The 20,031-nt window shown below is 38.5% G+C and overlaps 2 protein-coding genes across 3 annotated transcripts in view; both read right to left on the reverse strand.

Moving 5' to 3' along the window:
- Positions 1 to 214: 214 nt before the first annotated feature.
- On the reverse strand, positions 215 to 6,151 carry ASCL3 (achaete-scute family bHLH transcription factor 3). The gene is made up of 3 exons (XM_042459470.1): positions 6,107 to 6,151; positions 3,377 to 3,496; positions 215 to 1,005 (listed from the first exon to the last, which is right to left on the reverse strand). Exons 1-3 carry the CDS (start codon positions 6,149 to 6,151, stop codon positions 457 to 459), a joined length of 714 nt encoding a protein of 237 aa, XP_042315404.1. The 3' UTR covers positions 215 to 456.
- A 2,297-nt stretch (positions 6,152 to 8,448) lies between these two features.
- The window catches only part of TMEM9B (TMEM9 domain family member B), a 14,129-nt gene continuing 2,546 nt past the window's right edge, over positions 8,449 to 20,031 (reverse strand). For both annotated transcript variants that reach the window (XM_042445456.1, XM_042445455.1), the window contains exons 2-5: positions 19,232 to 19,323; positions 16,857 to 16,965; positions 14,693 to 14,827; positions 8,449 to 9,312 (exon numbers count right to left, since the gene is read on the reverse strand). In XM_042445456.1, coding sequence (XP_042301390.1) covers positions 9,157 to 9,312; positions 14,693 to 14,827; positions 16,857 to 16,965; positions 19,232 to 19,323 — 492 coding nt within the window. In that variant the 3' untranslated portion in view covers positions 8,449 to 9,156. The remainder of the gene's footprint in view (positions 9,313 to 14,692; positions 14,828 to 16,856; positions 16,966 to 19,231; positions 19,324 to 20,031) is intronic.

A 20,031-nucleotide genomic window follows, 5' to 3' on the forward strand; every position in this document is an offset into this window, starting at 1 on the left:
TTATCAGTCTGAGAGCTCTTAATGCCCCACCAAGGCTCCGTTTGCACTGCAGAAATAATCCATCCTGACACCACTTTAACTGCTATGGCTGAATGCAGTGAAATCCTGGGATTTGTAGTTTGTTGTGGCATACAATTCTCAGAAAGAAGCAGAACATTCATATCCCTTTATTAAAATATTTCTTTATTTAAAGTATAGAGCTTGAGGTGATACATTGGGTTGTATCTGCTCGAACTTTCAGTCCTACATATATTGAACATATTTTGGAATCTTTTAAACAATTACAGCTATTCAGTCTTTTGAACATTTTAGCAACATTCATCTCATACCTATAATTAAGATACTGAAATTAATATGCTGAAATTAAGATACTGTCCAGCACAGTCTATCTTGCAAGTTAATCTGATCCTTACATGCTGGATACCTATAGAGGTACTATGTTTGCTCCGTAACAGATTATGACATCTTTGGAACTGAATCATTTCTAGATCTGTCCTGGGAGGACCGGTGAGCTTCCCTGCTATTCCCCTCTGAATCACTGTGTAGCACAGACTGCAGATGTCGGATGTATTTAATTGCAGCTCGAAGAGTTTCAACTTTGCTGAGCCGTTTGTCCAAGTACTCAGCAGGTAGGTGATGCCTGAGTTTGGCATATCCTTCATTGACACACTTAACCCTCTGCCTTTCCCTTTCATTTCTTTTTCTGATGAAAGCAGGGCTGCAGGAGTACTCACATCTTCTAAAATTCCCACAGAAGGCTTGAAATGGGAAACTGCAAGGACTGGTGTAGGGATTTTCAGCTGTCAGCTGCTCTGGGATTAATGGAAGCAGAGACAAATCTTCAGGACCAGGAAACTGGTGGGAGGACTCTGGGTACAAATGAAAGCTATCAAAAAGGTCCCTGTAGCAAAACTGGGACATCGGTCCAGTATAGGAATCGCTGAAGACTGGGAATTTGTCCATGGCATTACCGCTTTTCTTAGCTTTGATGTCTTGTGTGGAAACCTGAAAAAGCAGAACTGTGTTATCAGTTTAATGACTCATGCATTCAAATAGTCTTGATGTCACTGTATATATTTTTAGAGCATATCCAATATTATGGACCTATGTTGGGGACGATGACAGTGTAGTACCAGCCTATTTAAATACAATATTGCATGTCCATAGGAATGGTCCCTGAATCCCTGAAATACGTGAAATGTTTATTAATTGTTTGCCCTAGGTTAAACCTTTATTTTGCCCTATTTCTGTCATTTTCATTCTCATAAGACACACCTTATTGGAGAAACGCAGACAGTTATCAGGACAGGTATAAAATTTTCCATTACAGTGGTACCCCGGGATACGAATGCGCCGGGTTACGAATTTTTCGGGATACGAAAAAATCCCATAGGGATTTATTGCTTCGGCTTACGAAGGTTTCTTCGGGTTACGAAAAAACCGCGGCGCTATTTTCCGCCACCGGAGGGCAGCAGAGAGCTATTTTTCCATTAGCGCCTATGGGAATTCGGCTTACGAAGGTATTTCGGGTTACGAAATTAACCGCGGAACGAATTAATTTCGTAACCCGGGGTACCACTGTACTCCTCTTTCTCATACATCCACTTCACATCATTACAGTCTGTGGCTCTCTCTTTCCTTCTCTTTTAATGATTCATAGTCCTGGGGAAGACAAGTGATGTCTGCACACAACTTCCAATGAATGCAAATGAGCTTCTCTTTGATTGGATATGTTTTGTAACTTTTAATGGACATATCTTTTTGGACACATTTCTTGCCTAATTAAATATTCTGCTGTAATCCCAAGGCTGCAGACTCTTCCAAGCAAAGGATGTTGTACCGGTTACAAGATACCTATTCTGTATCTCTTGTGTTGTGAGACAGCATATTGTCATTTTTGGACAGTGAAGAAATGTGTAAAGGTTTCAAAGACCACTGCTATATAATGGACTTTTCCTATCTCGTCCTTAGACACACTGTTAGTTGCTATGTATAAGAAATTGTGGAAGTAGTTGTTTTCATCTGTATTCAGTGGATCGTTTGATAATCAGTTTTCTAAAATTCATTTTACCAGAGCTAACCTTATCTTAAGGCAATGAGGAGCACCTTCAGGAGAAAGATGCTGAATGTCAGCAGCAACAGCCCCTTGAGCTTCTATCTCAGGTTCCTAGCCATTCTTCTCTGCTGGAGGACAGAGCTGTGTATGACCCACAACCTGTCCTCATCCCCTAAAATTTGGTCTGCTACCCTCTGCTGTGATGCTATTTCATTGTCACTATTCATCTGACAATCCAGTTCAATTCAGAAGGTGGAGCAAGGGAGAGATGCCAACATTTCCATTGCTTGAAGGAACAAAATTGTTTGGGCTAGACCTGGCCCTTGTGGTCTCTTCCAACTCTACGCTTCTATGACTCTATGATTCTATGAAAGTTAATTTTAACCACAGCAATCAGATCACATCCCCATAATCCAACTATATTATTAGGATTTCAAAGAAGAACTGCTGAGGGAAGAATTGTCACAAATGAGCCAGGAAGTCAGCAACATTATTTGCAAAACAGATGTATGCAAGCTGAATTCATTCTCTTCACATGGGTCAGTTCCTAGCAGCCAGTCTCAACCTTGATGTTACACACACACACACACACACACACACACACACACTAAAAATGGGCCTGAAATTTGAAACAGCATGTAAGAAGATTTCAAATGAATATAGTTAAAGAACAAAACTATTTTCAAGGAGCTGTGCCAATATATCATGCATGTGGAAAACTGTATTAGTAGATTGCTTAAAATAAAAACATCTTTATCAATATTGTGTATTTTAAAGTGAAAAAATAGCCAATTACTTAAAGCACCATTTGAGATCAAAAGGCAATGGTTTCAGGAATAGTTTCCAGGAATTAAAAGCATTGGTTACCAATCACAAAGATCTGAGCTGATGAGAAACCTTCAACTAAATTATTTACTATGAAGTCAAGTCCTACTAAGGACCAAGCATGAAAATTGGTTCTTTTCTCTCTTAAAAAAAATTGTTGCAAAACTGAATTTGCTTAAGATCCAGCTAATAATCTACTGTCTTACTGAAGACAAATCACAAAACAAAACAAAACATCACTAGTAGAGAAAAAGTCCTCAAATCAACAGGGAAAATCTAAAATATTATACAAGGGAATGGGGTCCAATATCATGCGAAAGTTCAATTTGTTAAAATGTTGATAACAATACTTTTTTGTAGAAATTCTGCTACAAAATAGAGTCTACAAAATATGTACTAAACATATGCCCCTTATCAATTTAATGATTAAGATTTATATTAATAAGAGATATGTAATAATTTGCTGTTAGTCTCCATCTATCTTATATTTCTTACCTGAGTTCTCCAGTTCCAGTGCCTGCTGGACTGAGTCAAAGACAGATCTAAATTTATAGTCAACTGGCAATATGCAAAGTAGCTTACAATAAGATCTGCTCTTTTCTGGTTTAGCTCTTCCTCTCACACTGCAGCTATAAAGTCAATAAATATTAGAATTATGGGATAGAAAGCATAACATATTAGAGGGGTTTTATAGCTAAAGTCTAGTCAGCAGCATATTTATATCCTTCCAATACATGTATTGTGACATTTGCTAATTTTTAGAATCAAATCACACTTCATACATATAAAAGCTTTTGCTAGATCTCTTTTTCTATAGATATGTTAAATAAGAAAATCTCAGCAAATTTAAAAGAAACTCTATGCATAACCACAGTAAATGTCTTAATTCTGTGAACATTAATGTTAATTGATTAATCTCTACAATTTTAAGAAGCCAATGGGATGTGTCACAAAATGGTGGTGCTTATCTTTAAAATTCAAGGTCAGCTAGAGAATCCAGCGGTCAATGTTCTTTATTAAAGGATTGACTAAACAAATATATGTGAATATGTCTCAGCAATTCCTCAACATGATCTAAAAACAAGAAATGGTGAACTGTAGGGGAAAGTGGTGGAAGTGATAAGGGTTTAATCATTTATCAGAAATAAGGTGCCATCCCTTGGCTAAGGGATTCCAAAAGAAAATCAGCATGTTTTATAGACTATAGCAAAGCCTTTGACTGCATTGATCACGAAAAGCTATGGAATGCTCTTAAAGACATAGAGGTGCCACTACATTTGATAGTTCTGAGAAAGCTATACTCAAGACAAGAGGCCACTGTTAGAACAGAATATGGAGAAACAGAATGTTTCCCAATAGACAAAGAGGGTCAGGCAAGGTTGCGTTCTATCACCCTACTTGTTCAAATTGTACACAGAAACATCATTTACGAAGAGCAGAATTAGACTTAGAAGAAGAAGTGATGATAGGAGAAAGGAACATCAACAAGCTAAGTTATATGGATGACACCATATTACTAGTGGAAAACATCATGGACTTGGAACAATTACTGAGGAAAGTCAAGGAAGAAAATGCCAAGATACACCTGCTGCTGACCATAAAACAAAAATAATGACAGTGGAAGACCTATATAAATTCAAACTAGACAATGAGGAAATCAAAATACTTAAAGATTTCTTGTACCTTGGATCAAGCAGCGTTCAGAAGGGAGATGGTAGTCAAGAAATCAGAGGTTCTCAAACAGTGGGGTGGGATCCCTGGGGGCACAAGAGTTGCTCAAAACAGACGCAAGGCCCAGATTCCTCCTCCTCTTCTGAAACCTTTTAATGTGTAAAACTTATACATGCATTAAATATTGAATTTAGTTACATAAAACTGTTCTAATTGGAAAGTTATTTCCTTATAAAATGTTAAAATATAAATATACATGAATGTGCAAATAAGAATACACACACTAATTAAACAAAATATTTTTATTTGTATACTACATCAAGCTGAGGGATGTGACGTCCACATGTTGTCTACACGTAAAGGAGAGTCCCAAGGGTAAAAGTTTGAGTATCACTTCTTTAGGGTATCTAGGCCCTCCAGTCATGTTTGCAAAAATACAAGTGGGACCCCCTGGGGAAACGGGAGAATTCTCTTGGGCAAGCCGTCTGGCAGATAACAGCAGATAATGATGTGATAACCACCAACAGTCTTAGAATCATAGAATTGTAAAGTTGGAAGAGACCACAAGGGCCATCCAGTCCAACCCCTGCCATGCACGAAGTCTTCAGTCAAAGCATCCCCAACAGATGGCCATCCAGCCTCTGCTTAAAGACCTCCAATGAAGGAGACTCCACTACACTCCGAGGGAGTGTGTTCCACTGTCGAACAGCCCTTACTGTCAGGAAGTTCTTCCTAATGTTGAGGTGGAATCTCTTTTCCTGTAGCTTACATCCATTGTTCCAGGTCCTGTTCTCTGGAGCAGCAGAAAACAAGCTTCTTCCCTCCTCAATATGACATCCCTTCAAATATTTAAACAGGGCTATCATATCACCTCTTAACCTTCTCTTCTCCAGGCTAAATATCCCCAGCTCCCTAAGTCATTCCTCACAGGACATGGTTTCCAGACCCTTCACCATTTGTTACCCTCCTTTGGATGCGCTCCAGTTTCTCAATGTGGTCTACTTGGACTCCTAGATCCCTTTCACGCGTAGTCTCGTTCAGCCAGGTGTCCCCCATCTATATCTGTGCTTTTCATTTTTCCGTCCTAAGTGCAGTACCTTACATTTCTCCGTGTTGAATTTCATTTTGTTAGCTTTGGACCAGTTTTCTAGTCTATTCAGGTCATTTTGAATTTTGATCCTGTCCTCTGGAGTATTAGCTATTCCTCCCAATTTGGTGTCATCTGTAAATTTGATAAGTATGGCAGGGTACAGACCGCCCCTTTGGGGCTGCCTGCAGCTGCTCCATTGAAGCACGGATTGGGGCCAGGGCAGCCACAGCGGCAGCCCAAAGGCCCCAATCTGGCACTTTTCAGGACCAGGGAAAAGTGGAAAGGGGTGTCCTTGGGGCTTCATGCCCCTGGACACCCCGGGGAGCCACAGCCAGGAGAAAAAGGGGCCAATGGCCCCTTTCTCCCGGCTTCGTTCCCGCAGCCGTTTGGTGGCTGCAGAAACAAGGCACTCCCCAAGAAGGAGCTCCGTTTTGGAGCTCCTTCCAGCTCCACTATTAGGCTACCGTAAGCTTCCTGGGATGGCGCATAGCGGCCCCCGTGTGGACCATCATGATTGTGCCCTTGTCACTTGCTAGGGTTAGGCCTCATGTGGGCAGAGCGCCCCAAGGCAACTCTAGCACATGACAAGGATGTCACCTAAGGGAAGGCCCATCTGGAGAGGGCCTAAACCCCCAATTCTGTTATCCAAGTCAGTGATAAAAATGTTGAACAACACTGGCCCCAGGACCAAGGCCTGTGGGCCCCCACTGGTCACTTCCCTCCAGGATGAAAAGGAGCCATTGTTGAGCACTCTTTGGGCTCAGCCAGTTAACCAATTGCCAGCTGTGTATTTTAAATTCTCCTCTCATTTGCTATTGTCCATTTGGCTCCCTGGTTTTCCCAGTGAAATGTGAGTGATGAAGCAGGAGGGTTGATAATTTTATTCAATTGCAAGCCACTTTGAGACCCAACTTTGGTGGTGGGGGAAGCAATGTATAAATAAATATAATAATTTAGCACAGTAGTGGAGGAAAATGTTTTATTAATCTGAGTCGACAGGAGTTTTGAAGCCACATACACATGCTGAATGCCAAGCTGTGTTGTTGTTGCTGCGTGCCTTCAAGTCATTTCCAACATACGGCCACACTGTGGTGAACCTATCATGGGGCTTTCTTGGCAAGATTTGCTCAGAACTTTGTTTGCCTTTCCCTGAGATTGAGAGCATGTGACTCACCCAATGGGTTTCAAACCCTGAGTCCAACACTCAAATCAATATGCCACACTGTCTCACAGAATCACAGAATTGTAGAGTTGGGAGAGACCACAAGGGCCATCCAGTCCAACCCCTGCCATGCAGGAATCAAAGCACCCCCAACAGTTTGCAGCCTATGCAAACTTTATGTCTTCAGAAACATACAACAGCAGTTAGTATTAGTAAACTGGGTGCAAGGGGTTCCTTGTAGGAACAGAACCTCTGAAGCCAACCCATTGGCTTTAAATTAAATACTGGTTGCAATTATGAATGCCAATTACTACAGGCTATATTTCAGAGGAAGGAACTGTCAAAGCTTCCTCTGAGTATTCCTTATCCAAGAAAACCCTATGAAATTCATGCAGTCACTCTAAGTCGACTTGAAGACACATACAAGCACAAAATCCAGTGGCTATCTTCTTGGTGTCTGCTTATCTTATTACTAAAGTTGGGCAATTGGCCAGCAGCTTGGAGGGATATCTATCACCAGTTTAACCTGATTGAGGCAGAAGTGTGCTATGCATTTTTAGCCCTCACTGTTCCTTTTGCTGATGAGTAAACTAAGATGTTATTGATCTGCAACTTCTATCAGCTCTCACCATTATAACCAAAGATGATGAGAGCAGCAGTCCAAAACAGCAGAAGGCTACACATTCTCCACCCTTGATCTAGATTTGTTTTAATCTGATTTCATCCTGGATTAGAACTGTCATTGTGAACCTGGCAATTTTAATACATCTGAATACAGCCCTTGCTAACAAATATGAGGGTACTCTAGCTAAATAGGTCTAAGCTCAAAAGCTGAAATACTATACCCATTTACCTGAGTAAACCACATTGAGCTCAGTAAGTCTTATTTTTGCATCAACTTCTATAGGTTAACATTTGTTGGATTACTCAGTACACACCTTCCCTTACACAGGGAAACCTTCAAGCAATCAAACTAACAGAACCAGATTGAATAAGAAAACCTTATGTCAATGTAATAACATCACCTGCTAAGGCTGTAGTGTAAGTGTTCCAATTGGAATGCCACTTCATCTGCAACCTAATTTTGAAAGTATTGCTACATGGAGACAAGATTATTCTCTAATGAAATTTACTGAACTCTGGAAATAGAAGCTCCAGGGAGGAGTGCACAGCCATGCAGGGACATGGAGGAGGGAACAGCAGATACTGTTACAAAATAGTGGAGAACAGCTTTGAGGGCAGTAGGGAATACAGCACTGAAAGGTATTCAGTTTGGTTATTAAATTTATTCAAATGCCACCCTTTCCCCAAGATGGGGGGAATTTTAAAAGATTTCAATTTGTAATTACAAACGATTCATTCTCATTTAATGGCAAGGTGAGAACTCATGCTACAACAGTATAGCAAGGGAATGTTGTCTCTAAAGCAGGAGTGGGAATTGATTAAGCCTTACAGATGATATTGGACTACAATTCCCAGCAACCTTGAAAATTAACCTTATGGCTCCAAAAGATCCCACCGGCTCCGTGTAAGATTCAGTATAAAATATTTCATTTTGTAGTAATCAAGTATTTAAAGTGCTTAATTATCTAGGAATATGGACAGGATCAAAACAGCTTTTAAAAATACTATCAACTCCCAGGACAAGAGATTCTGAAGAATTTATTTGCATTCCATTATCAAGCTAATCTTTAAAAATAGTTATTGTCCATCAGCTTACCAGAATTTACATTAATAAAACATTTGTAGGTATCCATAGAGAATTCAGCAAGCAGCCTAGAAGGGCAACCTTTCCTATCATGCACCGCACAAGTCTGTTTTCTTTACACTGTATCTGCTTACGAACTACCTCTGCCTACTTAGGCTTCACCTTACAGTTGCAGAGATCAGCTAATGAATTGGCAGTACATGACATAAAATTTATACACAAGGCAGTTTTAGATGTGACAACTATACTGTACAACATACACAGCAAACGGTAGGAAAACAAATATATTTACAAAAGTTCATTGTGTAAAATCTTTTGTAACAGAAAAGCTGCACATATTTTCATTTCTTCACATAGATATTAGTGAAAACTGGATTTAAGAACCATATTCAATTATCTTTCAATGGCAAAGTTATCACAAGATAATTGCTTATGTTTTATTAATACAAGTAATATAATAGTGAACAGAGATTTTGGCTTGTTAAAATATTTTAATATCATCCTTGTGTTTGTACTCTCATTGCTCCTGATGAACAAAAATAAGTCTTCTCATGTAGTGGCATACCAGAAATACAGAAGTCAGTGCTTTATCTGAGTCCATTTCTTCCCCTTCCAATATCATTTGAAATTAGCAACTGTACTTTTTAACTTAGGACAACATGGCGGTCAAACACAGATTTGCGCTGTTCTTGAACTTGGAGTTTCCAACGCTGCTGGGCATACTCCACTTTGTTCAACATGTTCGCACGGCTTCGGGAACGGGCCAACACATCATGCGCATTTGCAAAAGGCTGGTGGTCCTGAAATTGAACAATTTTTTATTATTGCATCATTTAGTGCTCAGCACACCACTTGAACCTAAAAACACACTGCTTGAAGCATTTCGGTTTACTTTACATATGAGAACCTGATGAGTTTCTGGGGAAGGGCATTTCTTAAGTTATCTTTATTCTTTCTAAGCCATATCTATAGGTTGCATCTTTTTAGAAAAGGCTAGTATATTCATTTCTACATAAAGTCTTCTCCATTCAGTATTAGCAACTACTCAAATTCTCAGTATCATCACTTTGACCAAAAAAAAGTTGCACGGAGGAAGAGGAGCAAAAAAAAAAAGTATCAAGCATTTCTGTTTCTATCTTCCAAGTAGTTTTTCTGTTGCTCAGACGGCATGACTTCACACTAGTAATGTTCCCACAAACACACAAAAGAAGAGGGTCAGGGGAAGGCAGGAAAGTCAAAGCAAGCAGTATAGATTTTTTTTGTGTTGCACATAAGAAAAGGATATACACGTCTTCTTCCACATTCACTGGGGTTAGGGGCACAAGACCCCTGTGAAAAAAAATGCAAATAAACAGTACTTTTTTAACCTGAGAGAATACCTCTCTAGGAATTTCTAGGTCTTTCAGCAGAACTCTGTGGCCAACATCTGCCAGAATTTGACCACAAAATCATTTGTAGGACCTACAAATGCCTAGAGAAGTGTTTTCTCTAAAAATCTTTAGGTCCTCCAGCACAACTCAACTTCCAGCAGAAATTCTCTGGAGGGTTTAGAGATTCCTAGGGGAAAAGTATATTAATTAAATCCACAAATAATCAAATCAGCAAAAGTCAAAGCCACAAATGTAGAGGGATGAGTGTATATGATAAGAGGACAGGCAGGAAGAATTAGCAAAGATTCTCATGGGCTATAGAGAAGTGCTGCACAGGAGCATTTTGAGTTTCGATAGTTTTATTGTGGAAGACAAAGTATTTGTACTCTTTTGATTCCAGGATTTTATTTTTTTTAAAAAAAAAAACAATAACAGTGAACAGTGTTATGAACACAATGAGGTCTTCTCATTTATCCCTTATTATGTCACTTACCTAAAAGCGTCTGAATATAAGGGAACTCTGTAATAGCATACAATGTCACACAAGGAACTGCAGCCAGAAAGGAAAGAAACAAGCCAAAAATGCTGACTCCCCTTGGGGATTTTGTCAACCAGACCTTGGGCTCTAAGCTAGAGCTGGGCAACTATAGAAGGGAGCTATTTTTCACCATGCACACCACCCAGGGACTACGTTGGTGCACTCAACATGTCTGGAAGTGACCTCCCAGCTTCATTTTTGGCTGATTTTCAGCCAATTTTAGGAGTCTTTTTCTTTTCCAGATATGTGGAGCGCTTAGGAGATAAACTGCTTTTCCCTCCAACATTTTAAAGCCACTGGAAGGGTCTAACCAAATTAAAAAATAAAATAAAATAGGGGGAGGGGCTTCCAGTAAGAAGCCTGCAGATCTGTTACTGCATCTCTCCTCTATGTCATTAAACAAGGATTACAATCATGTAATACAGCTTTTCAAAGCAAGAGGAAGACGAGTGAAAGAGCAGAGGTAGAAACCTTACTCTGGATTTTAGGACTGAGCTCAGCTTAACCCATTCAATTGCCAGAGAAGGACTGTTGCTCTAATGTTTGCTTCCCTCTATTTTCCTGCATTGTGAGTCCTTGGGCACAAATTGTCTTATCCTTCCACTTATGTACAGTACTTAGGAAGCATAAGATCAGATGCTTTTAAGATGTTCAATAATAACTAATTATTAATGCTGTTACAGTTATGTGCCTTCAAGTAAACTTCTGGCAACCCTATCATAGAATGTTCTTCATAACATTTATTCAGTGGGAGTTAGCCACTGCCTTCCTCTTAGGTGAAGAGTATGAGTTGACCATGGCCACTCAGTAGTTTTTATGGCTGAGCAGAAATTTGAACCCAGGTCTCCCAGAGTCCTATTTCATTCATTTCTATTCCACCTTTCTCCCAGAAAGGGATTCAAGGCAGTTCACAGATAAAACCATGTTTTATTTTAATTTACAACAAAAATTTTAAAGCAATTAAAATCAGCTGGCTAAAAACAATACAAAATGACATAAAATGCAAAAGTTTAAAATATAAATAGAGTGAACACCCCATATAAAAGACTCCCCGACACATTTATATATCAAAACTTGCTTGAATAAAAACATATTTGCTAGTCTTCTGTGGAAACAGTTCTAGAGGATGGGAGCAGCCACTGAGAAGGCCCTCTCTCTCATATCCTCACCCAAGGAGGCTGTGATGGTGGCAGGACCAAGAGAAAGACTTCCTCCATAGATCTTAGGACACTGGCAGGTATGTATGAGGACATACAGTCTTTCATATAGTCTGGACCTAAAACCATGTAGGCCTATACAGTATTGGTTAGGATCAGCACTCTGAACTGTGCCCAGAAATAAACCAATAGCCAGTGGAGCTGTTTCAACAAGGGGATTAGATGCTCCCTATAAGTGTCCCTGGTCAGCATTCTGACCACATTTTGAACCCACAGAAGTTTCCAAACATTTTGCAAAGGCAGCCTCATATAGAGTGCATTACAGTAGTCCAAATGGGATGTAATCAAAGCATGTGTCACCAGAACCAGATCTGACATCTCAAGGAACGGGTGCAGCTGGTGCACTAGTTTCAATTGTGCAAATACACTCCCAGACACAGCTGAAATCTGGGCATCCAGGCTCAGAGTTGAAGCCAGGAGCACACCCAAGTTGTGAGTCTGAGATTTCAGGGGGAGTATAACCCCATCCAGCATAGGCAGAGTCCGTATTCCCTGATCTGCCTTATGACTGATCAGGAGCATCTCTGTTTTGTCTGGGTTATGTTTCCATTTGTTTGCCTTCATCCAGTTCATTACTGACAGCAGAGACTGGTTTAGTACAGAGACAGCTTCCTTGGAATCTCATGGAAAGGAGATATGAGTTGGGCATCAGCCATATATTGGTGACTCTGCAAAACTCCAGAAGACCTCTCCCAGTGGTTTCATGTAGATGTTAAATAGCATGGGGGGACAAAACAGAACCCATAGGCTAACAGCCAGGGAGTTGAACAAAAGTCGCTCAACACTACCTTCTGAGTTTGCCCTTCCAAGAAAGATCAGAACCACTATATAATAGTCCTAGTCCAAGTTCTTTATAAGTTAGTATCATTGAGTTGGAATAGATCGCAAGGGCCATCCAGTCCAACCCCTACCATGCAGAAATTCACAATCAAAGCATCCCCGAGAGATGGCCATCCAGCCTCTGTTTAAAGACCTCCAAAGAAGGAGACTCCACCACACTCCAAGGGAGTGTGTTCCACTGTCGAACAGCCTTTACTGTCAGCTCTCCTCATAAGGCATGGTTTCCAGACCGTTCATTTTAGTTGCCCTCCTCTGGACATGCTCCAATTTGTCAACATCCAATTTGAATTGTGGTGCCTAGAACTGGACACAGTATTCCAAGTGAGGCCTGACTAAGGCAGAATAGAGTAGCACTATTACTTCCCTTGATCTAGAACAAAGGATGCAGCCTAGAATCCTAGAACAGCCTAGAACTCCATGTAATCCCATTGGCCTTTTTAGCTGCCGTATCACACTGTTCACTTATGTTCAACTTGTGGTCTACTAGGACTCCTAGATCTCTTTCACACATAGCCTCGTTATGCCAGGTGTCCCCCATCCTATATCTATGCATTTCATTTTTTCTACCTAAGATATTTTTAAATAAATAAATAAATACACAAATGTATAAATAAATAAGTGCTTTATAAATAAATCTTAATAATAATAATAATAATAATAATAATAAGTTCACACCACACACTACACTGCCTCTCAGTATAATAACCAATAAATTATTCACTCTGTATTAGATAGTACTAAATTTTAAACTGTTGACACTGTGGCTCTATGTTTAATCTTCTCTGTTGCTAATTAGCAATGCTTATGAAACTGTTTGGGATACTCACTTCAAGATGTCAAATAATACCAATACACATGTTTACATTCAATATCTTAAAATAAAAAGCAAAAACACAGCTGTTTAGCCAACAGAGCTGAATGACAACTGTGTGTTTATATTAAACATTTCAGTCATCCTATTAAGCAAACCTATGATTACATGCAATCCACACATAAATGACGGACATTTAATCCCAAACATACTTTGATTCAAGGATGTTTTGAACACCAGGCTTTGTCTTGGTGGTCCGATTTGGAAAATTCATGTATGTGAAATATATGGCACATTAAACATTCACATTATAGATTCTTTACTATGTTAACATGGTAAAACTAATTTTAGGTATAACAGATCAAGACTGTTAGCATTTTGACATATACAGATATCAAACTGGGAATCATAAACCATATTTAAGATGTTTTAATATACAATAGTTAGCAAAAAGAATGGGGGTTGGAGTTGGGAATCATAAGCCATGTTTAAGGAGTTATGATACAGTAGTTAGTAAAAAAAAAAAAAAGAGGGGGGGGTGCAATCTACCAGAAATAGTACCAACCATCACAAATTGTGATTGTGAGCAATTTCAAGTTTCCATGGAAATTTCCAAGAAAACACTTGTTGTCCTTTGTAATTGCTAGCAGAAACAGTAGTTATGAAAAATAAGCAAATGCCTGCAAGTTTCTATCATGCAACTCAAATTATCATGGCACAGAACTTTCACTTTGATGCAGATTTTATAGTGGTTTTAACACTTCCAAAGACGTTCATCTGAAGTGCCTCTTCCTCTAAATTCAAAAATGTTCTGCTCGCAACCCCAAGATGAGAGACATCCCAGAAGAGTATAAAATGACACTGCCTTAGAATGTTCTGTCATGCGATCTGTGCTAGTCTCAAGAAATTGAAGTGCTTTCAAAGTTCAAAGTTGTGAATGGCACAAATAAATAAATAAATAAACCTCTAGACAATTCAAGTTAAACGAAAACTCATTAAAAATGCTAAGGAATCTGTCTAGGCTTGTTCCAGTAATGGTTAATTACAATTTATCATTATGTCTGAATTCAATCTATCTGCAAGTCACATTCTAGTAGGGCCACAAAGCATATTTGAGTCATCTTTCCTGAATTAACCAATACATTTGTTTTCTGTATATGAGCTAGGTTTTGGAAACTGAGATTAAACCAGTGGCAAGGCATATACCTAGTTTTGATCCCATCTCAATTACTCCATGTAAGGGCTTTATTTCAAATGAAAAATAATATGTAGAACTCTTTTTAAAGCTGTTTCTAGAAAATATCTTCCTTATACTGCCAAACTGATCTTTCAGCTAGCAAAACTCAATGAACAGTTTGCCTATAAGGGAAGTTCCAGCTCATGGACTATTTAGAAAACACTTACCCCAATGTCTTCATCACTCTGTATTAGCTGCGAATGTCCAAAGAGACGTCTCTTCAGAATAGGTTCTACCATTGTGAGATACACCATGTACAGGAGTAGGAGACCCAAGATGGACAAATATATGATGATAGTAATCTATACAACATAACACAGTAATTCAGTTTATGGCACAAGAGAACAATTTAGAGAATGCAACTGGCAAAATAAAACAAAATGCCTACAGCAATATAACCATTCAGGCCTTCCATTCTCAGCAATTTGCAAAGAACTAAACCACATAAACACATTATTTTTCCCAGCCACCTCCACGTTTATCATAAAGAAATGAAGAGAAAATAAAAGTATACTCTACAAAATGGGGAGGCAGAGAAGGAAGTGAAAATATTTTTTTCAAGTAACATGAATGTATTGATATCTCAGTTTACAGCCTATGCAAACTTTATGATTTCAGAAACATGAAACAGCAGTTAGTACTACTGAACAATATGCTAGGTGCAAGGGATTCCTTGTAGGAACAGAATCTCTGAAGCCAATCCATTGGCTTTAAATTAAATACTGGTTGCAATTGCAAAAAGACAGACAGTATAAGCAAAATAAGAATATAAACACCTTCTGGTACAGATTTTATGATAATTATGCTAGATCATTGTTTCTCATCCTTTAGTCCTCCTGATTTTTGGATTTGTCCTCTCAGAACCATCAGCTATGTTGACTTAGGCATCTGAGAGTGAATTTTAAAACATATTCAAGGTCAAATGTTGAGAGAAACTATTCTAGATACTTTCTGAATGGTTCCACAGAATGCAGCAGCAAACCAGGCACATTTATGGGGAACAGCAATGCATATCATATTTCTGATCAACACACATATTTGCAAACTTGTTTATTTTGCTTGAAATTTCATCTCTTTGATAGATAATATCCGTGAACTGGTGTGTGTGCATTTGTGGGATTCTATTCAGTTACCACATATTGTGGCATGCTTCCACACAGATTACAAGTCTTTAAGTTATTGCTAAAGGAATAAAGTGGAACCATAAGAACCAAGACAGGTAAGCAAGTTAGAAAACTAGTATGTTCCAGTGCCAGACCTATTGTATTTGAAGACAGAAGTATCCCAACTTAAAACTTGTTTTGAATGGCATTTAATAAAGTAGACTGTGCAACAGACAAGATCAGTGTCAATATCACAGAGAAAAATTAATTAAACTGGCTATTTAATAAGATCCATGTATTCACTGATGTTTCCAAAAACATTAACAAAATGTGAAGCAATGCATGACCAGCATACAAAGAATGAAAGGGAAGAATTTTACAGAGTGTTCGTAATATTATAGGAGAGCCCCACTTATAGTCATGTGATCTTTTCAGGATGACATATCTTTTCACTTATTTTTTAGAGCAGGCCCTTAAGTAATTGAGGATCTTGACATCACAAGGCTGCATGTATTTCCCTCATATGTATAATGACAGCCAAAACACATCTAAAGGAAGATGATCTGTGTTCATTTTGCTTGCTTAAAAAACCCCTGACACGCACCAAAAGGTGTAATAAATTGTGTCTTGATTCCACACCAGCAAGTTATTCAAGAAATCAAAGGCTTATTTAAACCAGTTTGCAAAATACAGTGGTATTCAGATACTCCTGGCTGCTCTACAAACAAGGAAAACATTATTTCAGACTAGAAGATTTTATCATTTAGGATTTATAACTTACAACCGTCCTTAACTCATCTGTACTAATGAAAATAGCTATAAGGAAGGGAAGATGAGTAAGCACTAATTTTTTAATAATGCCCATGAAGACTGATAGCAACAAAGGCTCTAAACCAGTACCTACGGACATAAATCTATTATTTAGTGATCTCATACCATACGGAATCTATACAATATAGCAGATATTTTAAAAACAAGAACACTTTGTGGACTTCAACCTGTTACAGTAGCTGCTGCACAGCTTGTACCATGAGGAACCCATAACAATGCCTAAGAATTGTAACTGTATTGTAGTTTTATCTGGACTAGACTGGATGGAATTCCATAGATTCTATTACATAACCTGCATATTAACATTTTTGCATACTTTCTAATGCATGTATATTTGGGAGAAATGCAAATATGTGCATGTTGACAGTTTAAGAAAGCAATCAAGGGATATATTTACTTTAATTGTTTCAGAGCTTCTTTCCTCATATTTGCATTCACAACGTAAGCAGTAGGCTTCCACATCTGGCCCAGGAACTGGCATAGGCACCACAACATGAAGACAATCACTAGGCAGAAAGAAAAAGAGGCTTAAAATAAATTTAGGCAGGTTTATACGCCTGAAGAGATGTATTCCCCAATGAAAAATCATGCTGAATGCAGTAAGAGCAAAACAATAAATTATTCATATTTTCTGAAGAATATTTGACATTCAACTCATGTAATGATCTATTTAAATATTTAATTTGCTGCATGAGAAGCTAGTCATTTTATGAATTACCAACTGCCAACAATGGGGAAAAATATATTTTTGAATTAAGAGTTCAAATATGTGTATGGCAATTTTCTAGACAAGAGATTCCTGAAACGCCAGCTGGCTCTATGATACCAGGTCTTATGCCCACATGCTCATCTCCCCATCACTGCTCCTCAGTTGAAAAATTACAATTATGGGGGCCTGGAAGTGGCAGCATAATCAGGAGTTAAATATCCAGGAGTTGGAGTTAAATGATCAATCAAAAGACTTCACACACCACACAGTCATCTTGGCCCTAAAAACAATCCAGCCCACCAGCATATTAGAATCCAGCTACTTTCATTTTAATATTGTAATGATGTTACAATAATCTGACACTTTGAAGCAGTGCATTTCAGTCTAGGTCTCACTGGTGAGGATCCCAATCTTTTTGGTATCAACAATAACTGTTCAACTGAAGGCAGTGGTAAAAGAAAACTATTCTCAACATGTAAATGATCATGGAAAGGTAGCAGTGTTTCAGCTGTCTTTTGTTTTTAATCCTGCTTCATGCTGTCGGCTGTCTCACCATATAAAACACCACACATTCTTTTTATAGAACAATCATGCCTTTCTCCTCACTTACAATTTATCACATCTTTTAATCCTATATGAACAAGACAATTAAGGAAACTTCTGATTTGTGGTTTCAAACACTGATTAAGCCTTACACAGGGAAGACAGAGCAGAAATGTAATAGCATCCTCACATGTTCACAGAGGTTTTAGTGACTATTTCAGGACGGAATGAATTGTCTCAAGAAAAAGAACATGTTCATTAAAAGCAAGAATTGCCAGTCCTTTGCATTTGACTGAACTTGCAGGTTTTCTTGGACTGATTTCCTTCAGCAATTAATTTATTACCCCTTTCCCTGAATTTGTATCAGATGATGGGAAGTTATGACACTACAAAATTCAGAGGATGGAATATTATTACACCATGTGATAATATTTGCACAAGAAAATTTAATAAGTATTCTACTAGCCTCATAAGATCTTACAAACTGGTAGGTCACATCTACTAGATGAGCCACAAATCGAGCATTTGTAAATAAAGCCATACTTAATACAGCTGATTTAATTTAAAAGCAATCATATGATCTCCCTGACAGTATATTTACAGGACAAGTTATACACTGTGCTAATCCACCACATAGAAAAACTTCCTATAAATACAGTGTTTTGCCTCCCTCTCTGTAGTCACCTCCCTCTTTGGTTTTTCCATATTTTGTTGTGTTAAAACCCAGAACTGAAACTCATTTAGTTGGAATTGTAACCACTTGATATACAGAAGATAGTAGATGCAAAATATATTTGTGTCTGCACAAAAGGTAAGTAAACAAAAATAAATTGTCACCGGGTGACATAAGTACAGTCGGACCTTGGAATCCAGGAGGGATCCATTCTGAACCCCTCACGGATATTAAGACATGTCGGACCTGAAGTCCTGTTATTCCTGCTAGTGTGGCCGTGTGCACATGCTGCCATTGAGGGCAACAGGGTTTGTCATCTGCAGATGGTTAAATCCGTGGGTGGCAAGCCCATGGCTAAGGAAGCCCCACTGTATTCACTCCCAGTCAATATTTGCTAAAAACATTTTTGTCAGCAATTACAATGTTAGGTCTTCTTGGATAAGTCTCTGTCAGCTGTGATTGAGTAATTCTACCCTCTGTTGTTGTTGCTGTGTGCCTTCAAGTTGTTTTTGACTAACAGCAACCCTAAAGCAACCCTGTCACAGGGCTTTCTTGGCATGTTTCTTCAGAAAGGGCTTGCCATTGCCATCCTCTGAGGCTGAGAGTGCGACTTGCCCAGGATCACCCGTTTATATGACTGAGCTGGTCTCCAGAGTCATGGCCCAAGGCTCAAACTACTATACTACACTGACTCTGTCCTATCCTAGTTGGAAACAAAAATTGGATTTGGTTGTTAATGTCTATTCAGTTTTCTATATCTACAAAATATTTCTTAAACAGTTTAACTGCTACACATGAACATTATATTCCGAGAGTACAGGTATAAAATGATGTGTCACATACTCACCAGTCTTTCTGTGAAACATTTTTGCTGAAAATGTCACCAGCATGTTCTTTGTAAGGAGGGCAGATGCATTTACATCGGACATCCTCAGAATTCTGAAAAATGAATGTGAACTAATAAGTTTGCCATATCCCAGAATAATGGATGCATAATAAAAGGAGAACACAACTCCTCAATGAGGTAGTTAGGTTTTTTGTACTTCAAGGACTTCTATGTAGCAGGGTGCAAGGTTTTAACCCTTCAAGCATATAAAACTACTATTTTCACTTATTAAATATAAAGAAGTTACCCTTCTAGCTATCATGCTATGAAACTACGCTTGACCAAGACAGATTTGTTTTATTAGCACTAATAAAAAAACTACAACAAACAAAACAGTTATGTATTTTTAGATTGTAAGCCTGAGGGCAGGGAACCGTCATCTGCAAACGGCTCAGAGAGCCTTTAGAGCTGAAGATAAGGTATAAATACCGTAAATAAAATAAAAAATTAGAGGAATAAAGAAATATTTCAAAGTAACCACATGTGTATGACAACACAACAGGGTTTTGTTTGTTTCTGAAAGGAACTGCTTAGAGGTCTAGATCACCTGGTATATGATGCTTGAATTTTTGCATAAGGCTTACAAATTGACTAGGGTAATTGTACCCAAACTTGGATTCTGAGATATTGCTGGGTTTCAACTCTCAGAATACTTAGACAGCATGGCCAACAATGAGGGATAATGGGAGTTTGAACCCAACCTAACAGTGAGGGATAATGGGAGTTTGAACCCAACCTAACAGTGAGGGATAATGGGAGTT

The sequence above is a fragment of the Sceloporus undulatus genome, chromosome 1 (assembly GCF_019175285.1).
Source record: "Sceloporus undulatus isolate JIND9_A2432 ecotype Alabama chromosome 1, SceUnd_v1.1, whole genome shotgun sequence".
NCBI classification, from domain to species: domain Eukaryota; kingdom Metazoa; phylum Chordata; class Lepidosauria; order Squamata; family Phrynosomatidae; genus Sceloporus; species Sceloporus undulatus.

Excerpts from the sequence above, each read along its gene's own strand:
- ASCL3 (XM_042459470.1), bottom strand. The coding sequence starts at position 6,151 with ATGGTCCACACGGGGGCCGCTATGCGCCATCCCAGGAAGCTTACG. Across the intron at positions 3,497-6,106 it reads GCCATCCCAGGAAGCTTACG|GAAGAGCTAAACCAGAAAAG; the intron begins GTAGCCTAATAG and ends GCAGTGTGAGAG. Across the intron at positions 1,006-3,376 it reads ACTGGAACTGGAGAACTCAG|GTTTCCACACAAGACATCAA; the intron begins GTAAGAAATATA and ends CTGCTTTTTCAG.